This window comes from Phalacrocorax aristotelis, chromosome 2 (assembly GCF_949628215.1).
Source record: "Phalacrocorax aristotelis chromosome 2, bGulAri2.1, whole genome shotgun sequence".
Lineage (NCBI taxonomy): Eukaryota > Metazoa > Chordata > Aves > Suliformes > Phalacrocoracidae > Phalacrocorax > Phalacrocorax aristotelis.
The window spans coordinates 120499745-120519993 of record NC_134277.1 but is presented as its reverse complement, the minus strand read 5'-3'; the positions used below and the strand labels follow the sequence as shown (position 1 = coordinate 120519993).

The following is a 20249-nucleotide window of genomic DNA, read 5'->3' as shown; positions in this document are numbered from 1 at the left end:
AAAAAGTTCCTTGCAACAGAGTGGTCAAATGCTCAAACAGGTGCCCAGACAAGGTCTGGAGATACTTAAGACTCGATTCAACAGGGCCTTGGTCAACCTGACCTTGCTTTGTAGTTGGTCCGTCTTTGAGAAGGGCATTAAACCAGGTGACTGCCAGAAGTCCTTGCCAACCTAAATCAGTCCGTCATTCACACATGGCATCTGGGTCTCCAAAAACTTCTGACATAGATGGTAGGTTTTAGTTTTCTTTTAAATACACTGGACTGGTTTTCATTGTGCTAGTCTCCTGGTGTGGCCATGAAGGTGGCATTACCAGTTCCTAATGGTTATCTCCATGCTGGAAATTCTTTGCTAGCACAGAATTTTCTGCATGGGGAAGATAAATTCATTTTCTCATGCAGTAGCAAGTCTTTGACATAATTTAGTGTTCTTGGAATACATTAGCTCTTTATTTGTACTACCTGAAGAAGTGATCCCTCAACCAGGGTATGAAACGTATGGGTGTGTTGGGTTAATGCCATTTTTTTTATAGTGCCCTTTTCTGGTTCTGCTCATTTGATGCATCTGAGAGTTGGGATACTGGACTGTCTTTCAGTGTATCTGCATTATACTTAAATAAAAGCAGCACAGCAAACTGCTTTACAAATGTAAATTAGCTTGTCTTCAAACTCTTCTGAGTTTTTCTTCCTCAGATGGGAAAGCTTGCTGTCAGAAGAATCGAATTGTTCCAGTTCATAGATGGGTTTGTTGTTATGGCTCTAATTAGAACTGAAAATTCTTGTTCTTGTCACTTTACTAAATTGGTTTATCTCTAATCTCAGATTGGTTTCAGGATAAATTGGTTCATATCTAGTCATGTCTAAGTTTGCTAATAGACAAACATATTCTATCATTTGTTTATTTCCACTGAAGTCCTGGAAACTCTGCATTTGTAACTGAGCTCATAAGGTGGCACTTAGAAAAATACATGGAAAGAGACACGGATAGGAATCATAATATGAACACTGCCCATGTGATTCAAAGAGACTGTGAGGACAATATACTCCTAACAAATTACTCTTTATTAATACGAGGTGTAAGTTTCCAGTGTCATTGTCTAGTGAGTAGGAAGAAGAAACTCCCCAGCTCTGCCTTCATCTTGTATTGTGATCATGTGTATCCTCTTCAGATCTGCAAAATTATATTAGCGCTACATTCCTTCCTCAAATACAAACTAATTAAGTATTACCATAGTGTATTTATCAGGTATGGTTTCTCAATTTCACTGTTTGGACCTGCAAACAAACTTCTGTTCCCTTTTCAAACTGTAATCAATGAATATCAACGTTACGCAGGCCTGCACAGCTATGCCCTGGAAATGTGGTGGAGGGACAAGGTGGTGATTCTGTAAGACCTATCACTGGATAGAGATCTTTATATAGCTGGGAGCCTGGATAAGCTGGTCATCATGGTCAGTTTGCTGCAGGGGAGGCTGGGGCCAGCCATTCATGGTAGGGTCTGTGCTCACCATTTAGAAAGTGAAAGGATAGGTTCTTCTAATAACCTGTAAGTACAAATGTGACATAGTTCTCTTTCAATAAGAGTGTCTGTGCTACTCTTGATACTCATAAGAATTCACAGCATTTCTGTGAAATAGTTTCCTTGCAAAATGAGAACAACCACAGAAAAAAAGACCTAACATTTGGGGAAAAAAAAACCCCCAAACCCAAATTACATACAAAATGCATAAGCAAGATATTTTCCCTTTTGCATTTTTGATTTCTGTTAATAGCCACATAGTCAAGCAGTGAGTTGGGTATTTACCTGGTTGGGTGCACAGGCTAGGTGAAGGTTGAGCAGTGAAGGGCATGGATGGATGGCTCCTATCGGAGTCGGCTGCTGAAGGCACCATGGTACTATGGTGTGAGAGTCCAGTGTTCCTAGTCTGGTCCATGGCACTGCTGCTTTTGAGGCTCTGGTGCTGCTCCCTCCTGTGGCCACCGATCACAGTAGCCTGGCTCCTGCCGCCGCTGAATCCAGTACAGCAAAACCCCTCTTGCCAAAACCTGATGACTCCAAGGTCTGCGAAACACTTAAAAAACTTAGTCAGTCTCAATAAATCTCTTGGCTCCAATTTTTTGAGAGAAATATAGTTCTGATAATTCCTTTTTGGACATTAAAAATAAAAAAAACCCACTAGGTTTTTTCCAAGTTCAGATTATTTTAAGTTTCAGTAGAATATGAATTCTGGAATGTTAAAACCAGAAGAAGAACTGAAGAGACTAAACCAGAAATCTGGATGTATTTTCGAGATGCCAAAGCAAACCACTTTCCTTTTTACTTCTAAAATTTTTTTTTGTTGCCTTGATGAAATTGATTAGATTTTTAATGGTATTCTACCACAACATGGGAAATAAATGTCTCCTGACTCTATTAGCTTAGTCAGTGCTGACTTGCGTAATAGCATCTTAACAACTGTAAAATAACTATCCTCCTTTTAGCTATAGATTTTGCATTTGGAAGGCTTACTCCTGAGCTATAAATAAAAGAGGATGAAAATACACAGTGAGCTTTTGGAAGCACTGAAGAGCCATATTTTTGGCCAATTCAGATCAGTGTACCTCTGCAGTTTTTATGCCAACTGAGCACATGGTCAAACTTCTGTCTAGTCATATTGACTTAATTTTTTAAGACTTCATCTACGTGATCACTTTTCAGAATTTTAAATGGATGCCATTTTTAGTGTATAGTCTTTAGTTTTCTAAAAGCAAGAAACTGCAAGATACCATCTTTAAAAAAGGAGTACTTTCAGCATGTTGGTGGAGGATCCAGTCAAAGTGAAAACAGATTATTACATTATATTGATGTAGAAATAATAGTTATTTGCTAAAATAAATGCTTAGTGATTGGTAATACTGATAAATACTTACCGAAAGGCCTGGTACTTCTAACCTCCTTTAAATTTTGTTATTATTTGAAGCTGTTTAGAAAGAACATTCCTATTGCAAAAATTTGTGCTGTTTGTACAGAAATAAAGTTACTGGATTAATTTCATGGGTTTGTACATACAGTATGCAGGTATTTCCCTTTGACCTTTTACTTAAGAGTAAAGTCAAATGTGACTTGTAAAACCTTCAGCTACATGCAGTCTTCTTCCAAATAATAAGTGTATTGTGAGATGAGATTAAATTGTCTGTTTACCCTATTTTAGGGACTGGTGCATGTGACTGCATGTAGGAGAGCCTTAATGAGTAAAGCTCCAATGCATTCTGAAGCAGCCAACATTTTGGTCTATTAATCCAGGTTAGATTGATTCATATTTTTAGGCTTGTACTTTGTACTCTTATGCTGAGCTTACTTTATTTTAATACTACATTTTCTTGAACATCAATGGTGGGTATGAAATGAGATTAGCTGACTCTCAAATGAGAGTGGATTAAAAAAAAATGAAATAGTGTTCCTTAATAACAAAACTGTGCCTACTGCTCCACTCTTCAAATGAGGCAACTTAGCTGTAAAAGTGCAAACAGACTAAAAATTATTCTCTCATCCTTTAATGAATAGAGGTTTTTCCTTGCATTTCTCTGAAGGGAAGGATGTGTCCCTGTGCATGTGCCTGAGCTCTAGGGAGGAGGATTGTGCCTGATTTTGTCTTGTGGCAAAGTTATAAAAACTAGGACTTTGACAGAGATCAGAGGTTTCATGAATGTCCCTGTAGAGAGGTCTGCAGCCTGAGACCAGGCTTTCTTAGTCATCAGAGAAGCTGTGTGAGCATGTACTTTTAGAATATATGCCATGGGATCAGACCACGTTAGCTTTAATCGTTTCTAGACTGGGACCCTCAGCTTCCTCCATTTAAGCACAAAAGTGGTTTTAAATACTATGATTTTCACAACAAATGTCAGTTTTCAAATTCCACATGCTGTTGCAGAACTGTTCCCTTGTCGTTATTCCAGTCAGATATAGTTACAATGGCTTATCTTAAAATAACACTGTTGTAAAGCACCCAGCGCCTTTCACAGTCATCATGTGCGTAACTGGATTAGTGGAACGAAGGATGAAGACCAGGTTAAAAAGCTAGATTTTTCTTCCTTTCTAAATCAGTGAGGTTTTAAAATTTTACTTCATTAAAATGTCTTGCCTTGTTCCAAGTGTCTTGGAATAATCAAACTATTATGTTGAGTTTGAACATTTTGAATGTAATTGTACTATCTGTGTGCAAAAGTGAAGCACAGAGAGGTGTTCTTTCAGGTGCAGTAAATTCCTTCCTTTTTACTTGAGAGTGTTGGAAGCTAATGGATTAGCATATGCTAATCCATGAAGCCATGACTTCAGGGAGGGCAGTGTCTGGGAATTCAGGGCATTTCCAGGCACTTTAAAGTCTCAAGATGGAGCATTCATCAGAAGATGGTGCCCATGTACCATATACTTTATACATTATGAAGAGGGTTGGAAATTATGCCCTGCACTTGTCAGGGGCTTTTTTCTGCTCTTGGCAGTCTTGCTGTTTTCCTCCAAATCTCAGTAACTAATGGAAAGTATTTCCACATATAAAAAGGTCAGGACAGGTTTTAGCCTTTACTTTCAAGGAAGTAAAGTGTTGAAGGTTAGTGTGAGCTGAAGGTGAAGAGCTTTTGTTGTTTGCTTTTTTCTAACTTGACACTTACTAATGCTGGTTCTCTTCTAGAAAGCAGGTGATGAAGTGGACGTAGTACTGTTGGGCAACAAGTGTGATAAGGAGTCAGAACGTGTAGTTCCAAAACAGAAAGGAGAAAAGGTATCATTGGTACTTCCTTTGGGTTCTTCTGGGTTATCTTTGTATGTGACTGTGAGCTGTTACACTAGAAATGATAAAAAGCTCCTGAATTCCAAAAATTTTATTAGGAGTTGCTCCAGAAGAACTGTTGTGGAGTTCTGGAGTGTAGGGTTGTTTTTTTTTTAACATAGGAGCAGAAATACATTAAGTAATTCCTAGCTGATCTCTTCAGAATACTGATTTTTATTTTAAAGGTTAAAATGTACTTTAAAAGTTTTAGGTGTTACGATAGAAATCTTACGTTTTGAATTAAAACTAAAAATATTTTAGAGTCTGCATTTTCAGAGTGCTGTTTTAATGTGGAATACTAAAGCATAATGCATAATACGTTCTGCATAATTTTTCTGGTACTACCTATCAGTGATTTTTTTTTTTGCTACAGCCTAACTATAAAGAACTATTCTGGCAGCCTGTGCACAGTGACCTGCATTGTCTATGAATAACCCTAAATAATACTGGATGGATACGTTTAGGGAACATCCAGCTCCCCTAGATCTAACTGCGTATGTGTCGTACAGCTGTGACTATAGTGTAGTTTATACCTGGTGACCATGCGTAGGGGAAGAACTGGTGGTAAGAGGGGAGTGCTGTTTTAAAGGCGATGGCAAATTATTCTCGCTGAGAACCAATGAGGAAATCCAGGAGCCATGCTATGGCAGAAGAAATTGTGATAAAGACTAAATGTCACAGGAGAGTGTGTCCTATACACCGGGAAATTTTGCAACTGCAAACTGTATGCATCTGTTGTCTGGAAGTTGGAATGAGCCCTTCTGTTATGCTTTCAGGCATGGTGAGTCAGGCAGGATGTCTTGTGTTTAAAGACAACACCGATAATTTCTTGCCAATTGTATAACCCCAGATTAGGGAACAGCATTACAAATACAAACTTTTGAAAGTTCGTTGTTCGTATGCAAGACTTTCAATGTTAATGTACTATATCTGTGTACAAGGAATAAGGTTGCTGAAAAATAGATGTATACTCTCACTCAAAGAATGCACTGTCAGAAACCTAAAGAGTCGCTGGATACATGTGCACAAGAGGGCAGTAGAAGGGTTTTGCATATGGTATTAACCGTGACGTTTTCTGACTTCTGTGTACTTAACCGTGCAATCAAAATTTCTCTTAATGCAGTATTTTCTTCAGAAACAAATTGTTTCCTCCTCACCAATGAGTCTGCTTTCTAGATTCCTCCTGTGTTTTGAGGCAAGGAAACTCTTCAGTTATATGATTTCTTCTTCTAATGTGATTTACAAACACTAAAGAATCTGACTGAACCAGCTGAAGAAAGGTTCTGTTAGCAGAGAGCAAGCTAATAACTGTCCTCTCACCCGGAGAAGAAAGTATCCTTATTAAGAGGGGAAAATACAAACTCTGCCACATAAAAATTCATCCTTACATATTTCATATTACACTGTGAGCATGAGTTCTAAGTATTGTTCTGTTCGGAGTCTTGCAGAGAAGACCCCTAGATTCCCTGGGAATCTTATCATCTATGTTGGCATTTCTATAACAATCTGTCATAACTGAGTGGCCATCGTATGCCACTTTATAGACTAATGGTGAGAATTTTTTTTTCTTTTGATATATTCAATTTTAACACTATGAAGTATTAATAGCATTTACTGACCTTGAGAAAAGTTTGAACTCAACCTTCTTGGGCTCCTCCATTCTCCTCCCCCCCAACATTGTCTTTTTCTCTGAAAAATACAAATGTTGAACATCATATCACTTGGTAGAATGTGGCCAGTTTTCTCCTGTCAAATCTTTCTAACAGAAGAGCCAAGTAAAATATTCTTCCTTTTTTTGCTTTTGCTGTCTTCATGTGCCTGACTTCAGAGCTGATTTTATAGGTCCAATACAAATAAAAAAAAACCAATTCTGCATGGTTCTAGGAATATTTCAGACACATCTCTCTGATTCAACACTAAGAAATTGTAGCAGCACTTTGCTAGGAAGTAGTATATTTTGATTTAAAAGAAACGAACAATTGGAATTAAATTTCACCTTGGAAGTGATATTGGCATCTCTTATTTTGTTATTATAAGTAAGATATGAGCTTATTTCACTCAAGATCTCCAAACTGTTCTCAAGGATAATATAAAATAACATTTCCCAGTAGCATAATACCCATAGGTTTGTAAATCTATTTAGGTATTTTATTTATGGAGCTATTCAAGGTGCTCCCAAAGGCAAAAAAAAAAGTAATTCTTCGAATGTGCCTTTCAAGTTTCTTCATGAGGGAGTAGCCAAAGCTGTGTTCATATTCCAGCTGTTTCAACACTACACTGTTGGGCTTTTTTTGCATCTTGCTATATTTTGAGAGGACTTGCTTGCCACAATACTTATCAGTATGCAAGATGAATTGGAATAATAAATACGTTAATCATCTTTGACCAGTATTATGCACATACAGAGAAAATGGGGGTGCATTGATAGGTGTAGCAGGCAATGTAGTAACATGATACAGAGGAGGCTGAAGTACTCAAGGGTTTTTAAAATGTAATTTTATTTAATTTTTATTTTGCATGGGTCTTCACAGATGGAGCTTGCTCCCAGACCTCTGCATGTACTGGCATGGTTTGGGAAGGAGCAGGTCAGCCAGCAGCGGGAAAGCATTGGATTAGAAACTGCTTAGGAAAGTTGGATGCATCCATAGACATGATGAAGTTCACCCAATTGTGCTGAAAGAGGTGGTCAATGTAAGTGGGGCCATTGTTAGCCAACTCTGAAAAATCATGGTGGCTGGGAGAGATCCCCATCAACTAGAAAGATGCCAGCATGACACCTGTCTTGAAAAAAGGCAAGGAAGAGGGTTCAGGGAACCATAATCAGCCAGCCTTGCTTCAGCCAGTGGAAAGATCATGGAGTATGTTGTCATCAGATGCTTTTCCAAGGACATAAAGGACTCAAAGGCAATCTGAAATAGTCAACAGAGGGCAAATTGTGCTTCACCACCCTGGTTGCCTTTCATGACACTAAGAAATGACTGTGTGGACAAGGGACTAGCGGTAGTTGTGATATATCTTGAATTTAATAAGATTATTGCCACCCCCTCCCATGGCATCCTCACTGGCAAGTTAGGAATTGTGGGCTGGACAAGTGGACCATTAGGTGCCCTGAAAATTGGCTGGACTACCAGAGGCAAAGGGTAGCGATCAAAGGCTGTGTGTCTGGTTGTTAGCTGGTGATGAGCAGAGTACCTCAGGAATGTGTAGTGGGGCTCACATTGTTCAACGTCTTCGTCAGTGATCTGGCTGATGATATAAGGAGATTTGCCTGTGACATGAAGTTAAGGGGTGTGACTGCCACACCAAATGGGAGAACACCAGTTCTGTAGGACCTTGGTAAACTTGGGAACTGGGTCAACAGAAACATCATGAGATTCAGTAAGAAGTGCAAAGATTCATACCTGGGATGGAATAATCCCAGGCATGACTCACTGCAACAAGACCAGCAGGTTACAATGAACACCAGCTTGAATGTGTCAACAATGTTCTCTTACTGCTTTTAATACTGGACTACATTAGAAGGATGATGAATGGTAGATCTAGGGAAATTATAACCCCCCCTACTTAGTGCTGCCAAGGCCACGTGGAATAATGTGTCCAGCTTCGGCTCTCCCATTTTAAGAAGGGTGGGAAGAAACTGCAGAGGGGTCAGCAGACAGCTACAAAGATGATTGGGGTCTAGTACCAGCAATCCATGAGGAGAACTGAGGGAGCTGGGTGAAGAGGAGGCTAAGGAGCCGTTACTGGTCTACAGCAATGGAAGTGTAGTTAGAAGTATGACAGAAATAGACTCTTCTCAGCAGAGGCAGGCAATAAAGCGCGGGGCAGCAGGCACAAATCCTGGCTTGGGAGGTTCAGGTTGGAGGTAAGGAGAACCAATTGCCCTAGGAGGGTGATGTGGCTATAAAGGTTATAGAATCTCTGTCGTTGGCAGATTTCAAGACTCAGGTAGGCAAAACCATGTCTGACCCATATTGTATGGGCAGTAGTCACATTTCGAGTGGGGTTATCTTTCCAAATGATTTCTTTGATTCCATGATTAAAATGGTTTGTGTTCATCAGAGTTTGTACGTAAGTAGCCTCTGGGAATCTGTTACATGACACAAGAAAGAAAAAAGGAATATTTAAGAGTAGATTCTGTGTACTTTATAAGCTGCAAACCAGTCTTCTCCACTTTATTAGTCCAGTATTTTTTATTGCCTGTATTTTTCTTTATGAACCATTATGCATCATTGTTTTGCACTGACACTTGCTAATAGTCAAATGATCTTAACTTCCCATAACAAGTTGCTGCAGTATGGAAAACAGGTCATAGCAGTCAGCTGGATTTTTAGATTCCCTTATGAAGCAATCTGTCTTTAAGAAACAGTCCAGATCTCATCTTTATTTGCAAAATTATATTTTCTTATAGCATTTTGGAAGAGAAACCATTTTCCTTACTTTTTTTTCGAGCTTCAATATAATCTTTATTATATTTTGTCTAGCATTTTGAAGTGCAGTTCTTGTACCTTCATGCCTGATTTTGGAATTTTTGGAAAGCATTGATTTTTTACTTCTGGAGTTCATGGAAAGCAAACATAACTTCCAACATTAGAATTTTTATCCCAATGAAGAGCCTTCCAAATAAGTCATTAAGTGGTCAGTAGTTATATAGATTATAAGCAGTATGGTATTTTCTTTGCCGGGGATTGTCTTCTCCAGATGTGTACTGAGAAGGGATCCATTGCAAAGGGAATAAATAGGCTTTCCCACTATGTTTTTCTGGCAGATACTATTTCATCTTGTCCCCCTCCCTTGGGAGGCAGCGATGCAACTGTTTCTCTGTATTTAACTGTATAAATCAGAAAAAGTTTAGGACCTTAAAAAGCTATGAATTTTATTGGGTTTATTTTTTTCCTTATGCCAACATATCTCTAAGCTATATCTAAGGGAAATACACTGGAAATGAGGGAACGTGAGAAAAATAAATAAAATCAACCAATGTAAAGTCTATGCTGCCCCTTTCTTCTAAGTATCTTCTCTCTTCTATTACCGTAATATATTTTTGCATACATATCTGTTCTTTGCTTGCCTATTATCTCTGTGCTTCTCTCTCTCTGGTAGAAAGGAGCATCTCTTTTTCTATATTTCATCACGCCTCTTTTTCTACAGTTTTTGTCACATTTTTATCTATACTCCTCTGCAGGCACTCTGTTAGTTTCCTCTAAATAATTGCCTAGGAGGCAGTTCATTTTCCGAATAAATCAAAACATTGAGAACAGACCCACTAGAGTTTATTCTTCTTATTTACAAGTAAAGATAGGTTAAAAAAGATGTTTTGAAAATGCAACAAATTTAAGAATAATGTTTTAAGAGTTACCTGAAAATTATAAACTGAGGATGAATATAGAGTACTTTACTGAGCTGACATTTACTTAACTGGTGTTTATATAGCATGTTAGAAGCTGTCAGAACACCTTCATGTCTCTTGCTATTAGATTTAACAAGTGTTTTTTTCCTCAAGACTGTTCATCTCATTGCCTACATTTGTTTTTCAGCTTGCTTGGGAACATGGAATACCCTTTTTTGAAACCAGCGCTAAAGATAATGTGAACATTGAGGATGCGTTCTCAGTCTTGACTAAGGAAATACTGGAAAAGGTAGGCTCCTTTTCTGAGTAGAAAGAAAATGAGAGATTTTTCTTGACAGATTGAGTAAACAAGATTGTAAATACAGATGAGCTTTAGCAAAGCACAGCCAGTGCTGTTTTTGCATTATGGAGTTAATATTTTGGGGGGATCATGTAGCTGTAGACATATAGAGGAGAAACATGGGGAGAAGAGAACAACAGAAGAGCGGAGCAAGTAATACAGTTCAGAGAGAAGGTGAACGTTCAGGAAAACTGCAATTGTGGCTTTCCTTCCCATGCTTTTCTTCAAGGGAGAGGTTAACAGCTCTAGAGTAGTTCCACTTCGGTGCCAGGAAGATTCCTTTTCCTGTAGGTTTCTACAGAATATGCACACGGTGAAGATGGTGCGTGCTGATGGAATGAGCAGACCTTTTTATGTTCAGCAAGCAAATGTTTTATCCAAAGTTCATAGCTGTTTGTTTCCATGATTTACGCTAGTGCTTTTGAAGTTATTAGGACCTAAAGATTTGAGTTAATTAGTGGTAGAATCAATACTGTAGCTGTCAGAGTCAGCATCTCTAAGCCACCTTGAGTGTGTTGGCTTAAAGGTCCTTATTCGTCAGAGTTCCAATACTTTTGCAGGACTGAATTATTGTTAATTAGCTCTGAAAATGTTTTGCATTGCAATTTATTTTTAGACAGTGGAATATTGTTTTAGACATTAATGGATGTTCTTCATGGAATGCATTATCATTGCCATTCATCACCAATATTAGTTATATAAAACTAACCTTCCATTCTGAATACTTTTGGAGTCATAATAAAGATAAATGAGCAAAATTACTGACCAAGTCACAAGTTGCAGTGTTTTGATTAAGTAGCCATAGGGGATGGTCAGAATAATAGCTCAGGGCTGGAATGTTTCTAAATCAAGGTCCTGTCGTTTTATACAACAACACAAGCTGTAGTTGGCTATTTTGGGGGAGAAAAAAAGGAAAAAAACCCAAAACTTTTGATTCCTTTAGCATGAAAATGAAGCTCAGCCACTCAACAGTCAAATATCATCTGGAACAGGAGGATCACGGCAGGTCCTTGAATAGTTGGCAATCAGCCTCAAATAAGATAACTCTGATTTTCTTGTGAATGAAAAGACATTGTCTACTCTAAATAGAGAATATATTTGTTAGCGTGAAGCATGAAAACTACAAAACAATAGCTATGATCTTAACCACTGCAAAGGCAAATATATGTGAAGCGAGCATTTCTGTGCAGTGCGTTTGGGTAAGACCTGAGAGAATTCTCTGCAGTGGGCAGAAATTATATTTGGATATTTCTCACATTAAGATTACCTGCACTTATTTTACTTTAGTGGAACTTGAGTATTCCTACTCATCTTCATGAAAACTCATGGCTTTTGTAGTGTTAACATAAAAACAAATTCAGACCATGTTGAAAATGTTATACCGCTGCATGGTTTTCGTTAGAGGTGCTCGGGAATACAGTTGTACACTCTGCGTGCGTGTATGTGTGTTTGGAAAATGTGTCCATGAGAATTTGTCAAGTTTGTCTGTTTCTAGTTTCACCTTATCTAGAAATGTTTGCAATCCCTGATGGGGCATCACGTACCATTACTTTGGTGTATAATTTGCCATTGTTAGTGAAATGCATTTGTTGATTTCAACAAGGACTCCTTTAGCCCCATGGGTTTTGCCACTGGCCTGATAAGAAAGAGTTCACCATAAAAAAAAAAAAAGTCTACCATACAGTTTCATCATGATTTTCAGGTTCGACAAAATAATTTGCTTGTTCACAAAACTGTGAAATCTGAATGTAGTACTTGAATTTTAACTTCCTCTAACTGATCAAATTTTGGAGAAGGGAGAATGCAGTAGGAAGTGTGACTAGTAGCTGTGAAAAATAACATGATAGATGCCAATTTGAGATCACTTCGGTCGTACATCCATTCTGTAGTGGTAAGATAGGTACTTGCTGATTATAAAAAGGAGATACAGCTTTGCACAGTGTTTTGGCCCAAGACACCTGTGTCTGAGGTAGCAGGATATTGAGCCTCCCTTACTTCTGCAATAGGACCACCTGTCCCAGATGGATGAGATGCTTCCGTGGAAGCATGTCACTGCTTTACCAGTCCCACGGAGGAAACTTGTTTTAAGGAACTTCCTAAAAAAGTCTATTATGGCCATGCTTTTGGGAAGTATGTGGAGGTCATTCAGAAGTAAGAGAGATAGGCAGGGCAGGCTGGCAGGTAGTAGGCCATTTTCAGATGTATTGCAGTATGCTGTATTCATCTGAGGAAATTTAGGATTTTTTTAGGGACGCTCCTGTTCACTAGGTACTACAGGCAGTTCTTTATTCACTAAATCAGAAAACACTCCTGTGGATGGGGAAAATCAATGTCCAGAGTTACAGGGCTCATAGAAAAGTAGTGAGCTTCTTGATTCTCTTGAAATTTAGAGCAAGTTGTGGTTCAGTGGAGGGATGGGAAAAAAAACACATTAAAATGTGTTAGAGAAAAAAAAAAAGAAAGCATGTTTGTATTGTCATTATTTTGTGCTGCATTTGCCTATCTCTTCTCTTGTGGTTTTACTTGTAGTGGGCTTAAGGGAGAGAGAAGGCTTCTGTATCCCAGCGATTCAGATAACTAAAGCGCTGCTTGACCTTTATGATATTTATCGTCTCAGCCATTCTGTGCTGGATCTCAATCCTACAGTTCTAATTTACATGGGCAGTAGTCTCATTAAAACAATCAGATGTTATTTGACAGCTTACACTGGTAAGAGCTAAGAAGTCATTCCATATTTCTGAGAACGCACGATTTTCAAACTGATCAGTTATAATAACTGATTTGATTGTATTCGAAAGGCTGCAGTGGGAATGAATGTTAATGATGCAGCTTATTCCAGCGGCTTGCTTAGACATGTTGACAAATAACAAGTGTTTTATTTATTCACAATTCTTAGGAGTCTCAGGTATGCCTAAACCTGTTCCTTAATAGATGGCAGCTGTTCATTAATGCTTTGGGTTGCCAGTGAACTGGAATTTGTACTGGTGAGTCAGTCCTCAAAAAAACAACCAAAACCAAAACAATACCACCCGGAATGCAGTTAGTATTTACACTTCTGTGTTGTTTGCTTTCATGGCTGAAACAGTACTCTTCTCAACTAGCTTTTTAAAAAAATATTACAAGCCTTTGTGTTTCTGTCTTCGTGGGTGTGGTGGTTGGTATTTTTCTAAACTAGGAGTAGAAGGAGGGAAACTGTATTCAACAAAAAGAAAAAAAATAAAAGGTTTTGCCCTTTTCTGAAGACCACTATAAAACTAACCAAAACTTATTTTCTGCCTGCCTCCCAAGAGTGATTGACTACTCAGATTGTTTTCATATAATATTAAATAAACATATATCTGCTGAGCAGAGAACAGTCAAAATCCATTTAAGAATCTTCCTTGTGCTGTTTAGAGAAACATTTAATGTTTAACAGCTGGATGTAATTTGAGATTAACATTCCAGGGGTAGCAGGTGTCAATTCTGTCCCTCCTTGATCTCTTTACCTTCCTCTCCTAAGGCAACAAGATTTTTGAGGTTACACTGTGTGCTGTGTGCCCAATTCCTTTCCTTCTGAAGTACCTTGGGAACTTGCTAGCTGATTTTAAACAAATTTAACAGGTCAAACTAAAAGAGAATTAAGCTACCGAGGAGTTCCTTGAAAATAAGGTGCTGGGTGGAGGAGGAGCAGAGTACTCTGCAGGAGGAAGGTCTTCAGCATTAGTTCACATAGTGTTAGACAGAGATGACTACACAGAGAGACTGAAAAATTATTCAACCAGCCACTCCAGCTGGAGTTTGCATTGCAGATATCCAATTTAATTCACTGCAAGACTGAAATCTGTAGGGAATTGGATTTCATTATTGCCAAGGTTCATGGAATTGTTTGTCCAAAAGATCGCTGTGTCTCCAGCAGTGAACTTCTAGTGTTTGTTATCCTTAGGCACGCATGGAGCCCCGGGCTTTATTTGCCCTTTGTTTATCTTGTACTGACCACAGAATATTAATTTCTTCATGAGGTTTTTCATAATGCTTGTAATGCTGTATTTTAGATCTATTTTAGATTTTTATCTTCATAACCTTCTCAGTAATATTAGGTAGTATATTCAGCATTGCACACATGGGAAACAAGGTACAGAGATTAAAGCAAAGAGGATAAATAGTACCAACTCAGTGCTAGTGCAATGTAGGGCATAATTTTACTACACTATCTTGTTTAATTAAAAAAAAAAAATCTGTTCTGGACATTGAATAAGCCAGATATTCTTCTGGATACAGTAGCATATAATTAGGTCATGTAAATCAAAACTTAATCACAGTGTTTGAGTATAGGGGATGAGATTCATCTTGGCGTGCAACCTTAGCTAAAATTTACATGACTTGTCTGGTGTGGTTGTCTGGAATCATCTCTGTTCAATGAAGAGAGACAGATCTTTTTAGTAGAGAATTGTGTTCTGGAGGTGCCTTTCTCTCTCCATTGGTTATAGAGGACTCCATGTCTCAGCCTATATGGTTTCATATGATTGAAGAGAAATAAATTAAACCCCTGGAGACCAAAGGAATGTTACATACTTCTGGCATTCGCTGCTTCTGCAAGATCTTGACTTTGAAGCCAGATTGCTCTCTTAAATAGGGTTTTTGAGGTGCATCTATATTAATCTATACATAGATGAACTGTAGGGCTGAGGAACCTTAGAGTAACACAGAGTAAGCACAGCTGTCTTCTCAAGTTTGTGGAGTAACTAATTGCAGTACCGTATTGTTATAGTCTACGTGGTATTGACAGAAGAGGGAGATAGAGACCCACACTTTGCCAGTGGGTTAGGAGGTTTAGACATTGTGGACTAGCAGGCTCTGGAAGCAAGGACTTACTTGCTATTTCTTGAGGAAGGTGTTCTGCAGCAGTAAGACCTTGCTGTGCCTGACCCCACATTTTCTCCTGCTCCTGTCCCTGTCCCCCCAGTGATCGCTTGCCCTGCTAATACATCCCTAGCTTTTGCTTGATACTGCCTGTGCCCTGTCTTGCCCATTCCTGCTGTGAGAGGACTGTCCTGTGTTTTGAACAAGTAATTTGAATTACATAATACAGGGAAGATACACGCCAAGAAAATGGCAGGACTGATCTTAATAACTGAACCCTCTCTACTGGTAGTTCAGGCACAGAAGTCACATGAACTTGGTTGCATGAAGTTCTCTGCCATGTTTTGCCAATCTTTGTCAAACTATCATTTAAATACAAACAAAATGGTTGTGGTTGTTAAGTATAATAATTTTGTCATTAGAGGGAACAAAAACCTCTGGAATTTCAAGAAGTCATAAATAATAGTAACTGCAGTTACAGTCCCTTCTGCTTGTTTCTCCAAAGCCCACAATTTTCCCACAGGCACTCCAGGTCTGCCTTTCTTGAGGGTACTGAAATGTATAGACTGAAATTCTTCCAAACCCATAGTCAACCCCACCTCCAAAATAACCAGTATCTAAATACCAAGAAATGGTGCCGGAGTAGGTCAATCCAACTTGATCTGACACTGCTAATCTGAGCAGTTTTACAGCAAGAAACAGGCAGCTGATCTTAACTAAGATTCATAAATTTACTCCATTAGAAGCCATTCAAGGAGCTTCCCTTATTATTGTATTTGCCTTTGTATACCAGCTTAGCTTTCTTTCCCTGACTTAAAAAAAAAAAAAGGGCAAAAACTGTAAAAACATTTGGCATCTCAGCCATCTCATCACAATTCCTGTGTCTAGAAGTTAGGGATCTGTTGCACACCAGTGATACAAATTCTGCTTAGAGCTGGGGCAGAGAGACAGCCGGCTGTGGGGAGCAGTTCATCTTGTCTGATTTTCTGCACTGATTCATTAGAGAGCTTAAAACCAGCTTAAATAGATGCCTGCCTGTTAGGTGAGACGTGTCTGCTGCACTGTTTAACAGGAAAACCTAGTATTTGATAGCAGGAGGTTTCAACATCTTACTAAAATCACTGCCAGGTACAGCGGCATCTGTGCCTGTGGCAGTATTTTCAAAACCCCACTTTGCCCAAGATGCTGAAGTGGAAATCTGAGATTCTCAGTACCGTTTTGATTCTTCTCCCCTTTTCCCAGTTTTCTGCTGTTGGCTGGCTTGTGGGGGTGTGAGTTCCAACAGGCTGAGCTGAAATGTGAGCTGGAATTGTTAGTGTTCAGGGAGCCCTGAAAAAGGAATGCTGCCGGCCTTGTTCTCGTAAGTGGGAGAGATTTGCATACCTCCCTGCTGTAATTTCAGGAGAGGAGGGTGCCCCACCTCGTCCAAGGCTCTGCTGAAGTTGAGCACTGCTTGGGCTCGCTTGATCGTTCCTTCAGCACTTTATGCAGGGCTTGTAGTGTCTCCGTCTCCTCAGGTTATGAATGTGTACTTTTTAAATGTGGTACAGCACAATTTGCTTAAATGAATCCCAGGCCCTTATTTGCTTGATGAAGATCCTGTTTGGAATAGTCTTATCAAACTGAAGTGATTCTTAAAGTCCTCAACTTTTAAATGGCTTTTAAAACAAACTGTTATCTCTTCTTTATTTGCGGAGAGGTGGTTCTTGTCTTTCTGTCCTGGCTAATTTGTGTTAGATGAGCTACTATCAGATGATGAATTCACAGATTTTATGAACCATTTCAATGTCAAATATGCTTCACCATTTTTAATCACTTATAGTACTGAGGATCCTTGCTAAGGATACATGAGCAGCTTACTCGCCACCCAAAATACTATTTAGTAGTAAAATATTTGCAAATAAGCATCATCAGTATTTAAGGAACATGCATGTTTCTCCCCTTTAACTCAAAGCATGAAGTTAGATATAACCTGCAATACTTTCTGTTTCCTCTAAAGTTAAGTAAGCGAAACCTGACTTCTGAAATTGTTCAAGCAGGGATTTTTCTAGAACTCTTTTAATACTTAAACTGAATTCTTTTCTTCTTCTGAAGAAGCAGGAGTGAAACAAAACCAACTTATTTTGTGTCCACAATAATCAATGCTCAGTGTTATTTCTTGGTCTCAATAGAGTGAATTTAAACTTCTTATTGTACCATTAACTTCCAAAGCTTCCCCCCGCCCCCAAATCTTATCTCTAAACCAGAGTGGTGTCTTTGTTACTTGAGATGTGAGATGACGAGGTTATGATTGTGTACTTTTGGTTCAGCCTTGCTCCCTCTTTCAAAAAGGTCTTCATACTTTACATTTACTGTCTACGCTTGAAGACTATCAAATACTGTCTCCACCTAGCACCAATAGTAATGGCTAATGTCTGTGCTCAAGCACCCTACACAACTGCATAAAAAATTAAAACAAATCACAAGTTATGAAGCTGCATGTTGGAATTTGTGCAAACTCTTAAGGGTAATAAAAATGTCATGTCTGTTGGTACTTGGCACTCCAACAAAAAAAAAAACCAAATAAAATTACACATGCTGTATTTCTTCATACATGATTTATATGTGACTAATGACAAGTAACTCCTAAAATCAGTAAGTCACAGTCTTCCAGTACCCTAGAGTCAGAACAGTAAGTGTTAGTAATTTTATTGATGGCAGCTTCGGCATCCACCCTGAGGTTTAGATGCTACGATACCTTTCCTGCCCTCTGCTCCTGCCTCTGTCCATCACTTCTGATCCCTTCACAGGTGTTTCATCTTCTTCCCCAGCAGTGTGCACTGTGGAAGGCTGCCTGGGTCCCTTCAGCCCCAGGGAGGAATTGGCTCAGCCACTCTCTTCGTGGTGATGGCCCTGGCACGGGGCAGACAGCACGCTAGAGGAGCTAAAACTATGGCTACAGAAGGAAAAAGGAAACAAATTTCATGCGTCTTCTCCAGAATTTTAGGTAGAGTAGCGTATTCTCAGTCAAAGAGGCACAAGGCTTATTGTAACATGGGGGAACCTTTTATTTCCCCTCTTTATGATTCAGCTGAGTAATTTGAGGTGAACTTCCTGGATGTAGTTGATGTTCAACTACCCTGTGACATTGTATGTGTAAGTTATCAATTCTTAACCGTGATCAGCATTGTACTACATGATGCCTTTTTTCCCCGCCTCCTTTTTTTTCCTGTGCTTTGAATTTCATGAATTGCAGCTTAGATAGCTGTCCTTTCTGGAAGCTTCTCTTTATTGTCAGAAATGGTTGTTTATGGCTGTTGGGTTTGGGTTGAGAGAGGAATGTGGTGAATCCAGTGGTGCACTTACTTCTCTGTGAATTACCATTACATACTTGGTAAACCTGCCAAGAAGCAGGCAGGAGAATGGCAAGTAGAGAAGTCAGTACATTCCTCTTTCCTAGGCATCTGACAATATTCTCTGTGTCTTTGTGCCTGAGTTCAGGGTTCAGTTTTCATAGTTCTAGAGTACAAGATTACAACATGTACCCTTACTGTATTGCACAACTGGGTTTGATTGTTTCTCTGGTCAGCACTAATTATCTACTTGCGTTTATTGCTGAAAGGAAGAGTCCTGGTTTTGCTGATTATTTTTTTTTTAATCTGCTTTTGCAATCAGTACATAAATGTTTTACAAGGGTGGAGTGCTTTTTTGATAGTTTATCTTGATAAAGACTGAGTTGTTTCCATTTGGGGGTATTCCTGGTTGTTAAATAGAGGCAAGAAAATAGAGAATTTTAGTGAATTTCACAAAACAAGTTAACATCCTTTATAACAATTAATAGCCTGTGCGGTTTTTTTTAATGGGTACTACACCAGGGAGGTTTAGACTGGATATCAGGCAAAATGTCTTCACCAAAAGTGTTGTCAAGCACTGGAACAGCCTGCCCGGGGAAGTGTTTTGAGTCACTATCCCTGGAGGTATTTAAAAGACGTGTAGATGTGGAGCTTAGGGACATGGTGTAGTGGTGGACTTGGCAGGTTAACAGTTGGACTTGGTGTTCTTAAAGGCCTTTTCCAACCTAAATTATTCTATGATTCTATGATGTTCTATATTTCCCTATTCCTTTCAACTGGATTTTTGCACCCCGTGCTCACTATTTCAAAGATAAGGGTACGTAACTGCAAATTAATGAAAACTGGTGTAGTCAACAGAAGAACCTGTACATCTAGAACAATTCATGTGGGTAAAGATTTACAGGATGAGTTCATATGGTTTGTAGGGTCTCCTCAAAAGACTTTCTATCACCAGTCACCTTCAGAGTTAGGGGAGATGTGTGAGGCAGCTAGAGAATGTAAATATAGCAAGCTGGGACTTGCATGGGCATCAGTCTCCATCTAATTTATTATAAAACTGCAAGCTTTTAATTAAATATTCAAAGGCAAGATATATCCAGTGACCCCACCAAATCTTTTACGTATTTAAATATGTGAAAATTCAAGCTTTTCAACTGTTGCATTCTAGTTATCTTAATTGTTTGCATTTGTTTGTTTTACAGAAATCCTGTGTATTATATGACTTAGATGTTGTGGCTCTAAATGAAAGTAAGAAAAGAACCTGCTGTGCGTTCTGAAATATTGTTTCTTATTCCATTTTCTCTTCAGAAAGTATTAACTATTGCAAAGGAACATACAAGATTTTAAAAGTGAGCCTGTAATCCCCAAACACGGTATTTAGGCATCCTTTGTATTACACAAACTTTGTTGCCAAATGTTTTGATATGTTTATATTATATTTTCATATTTCTAATGTGAAGTTAATACAATTATCTGACTCTGGAATTATTAGATGCTTCACAGGATGACTGCATTTGCATACAAATGTTTGCAGGAATGAAATCTAAGTGTACTACTTTTAATAAAAAAAAAAAATTAACTTGA

The 20249-nt window shown here is 38.7% G+C and overlaps 1 protein-coding gene across 3 annotated transcripts in view; it reads left to right on the top strand.

The window, feature by feature from the left end:
- The window catches only part of LOC142053375 (ras-related protein Rab-10-like), a 31955-nt gene extending 11706 nt beyond the window's left edge, over positions 1 to 20249 (top strand). The window contains exons 4-7 of one of the 3 annotated variants that reach the window (XM_075084944.1): positions 4667 to 4756; positions 10342 to 10443; positions 13391 to 13478; positions 19868 to 19957. In XM_075084944.1, the coding sequence (XP_074941045.1) occupies positions 4667 to 4756; positions 10342 to 10443; positions 13391 to 13462 (264 nt within the window). In that variant the 3' untranslated portion in view covers positions 13463 to 13478; positions 19868 to 19957. Of the gene's footprint in view, positions 1 to 4666; positions 4757 to 10341; positions 10444 to 13390; positions 13479 to 19867 lie in introns of all 3 variants that reach the window. The other 2 variants (XM_075084946.1, XM_075084945.1) reach the window with 2 other exon arrangements.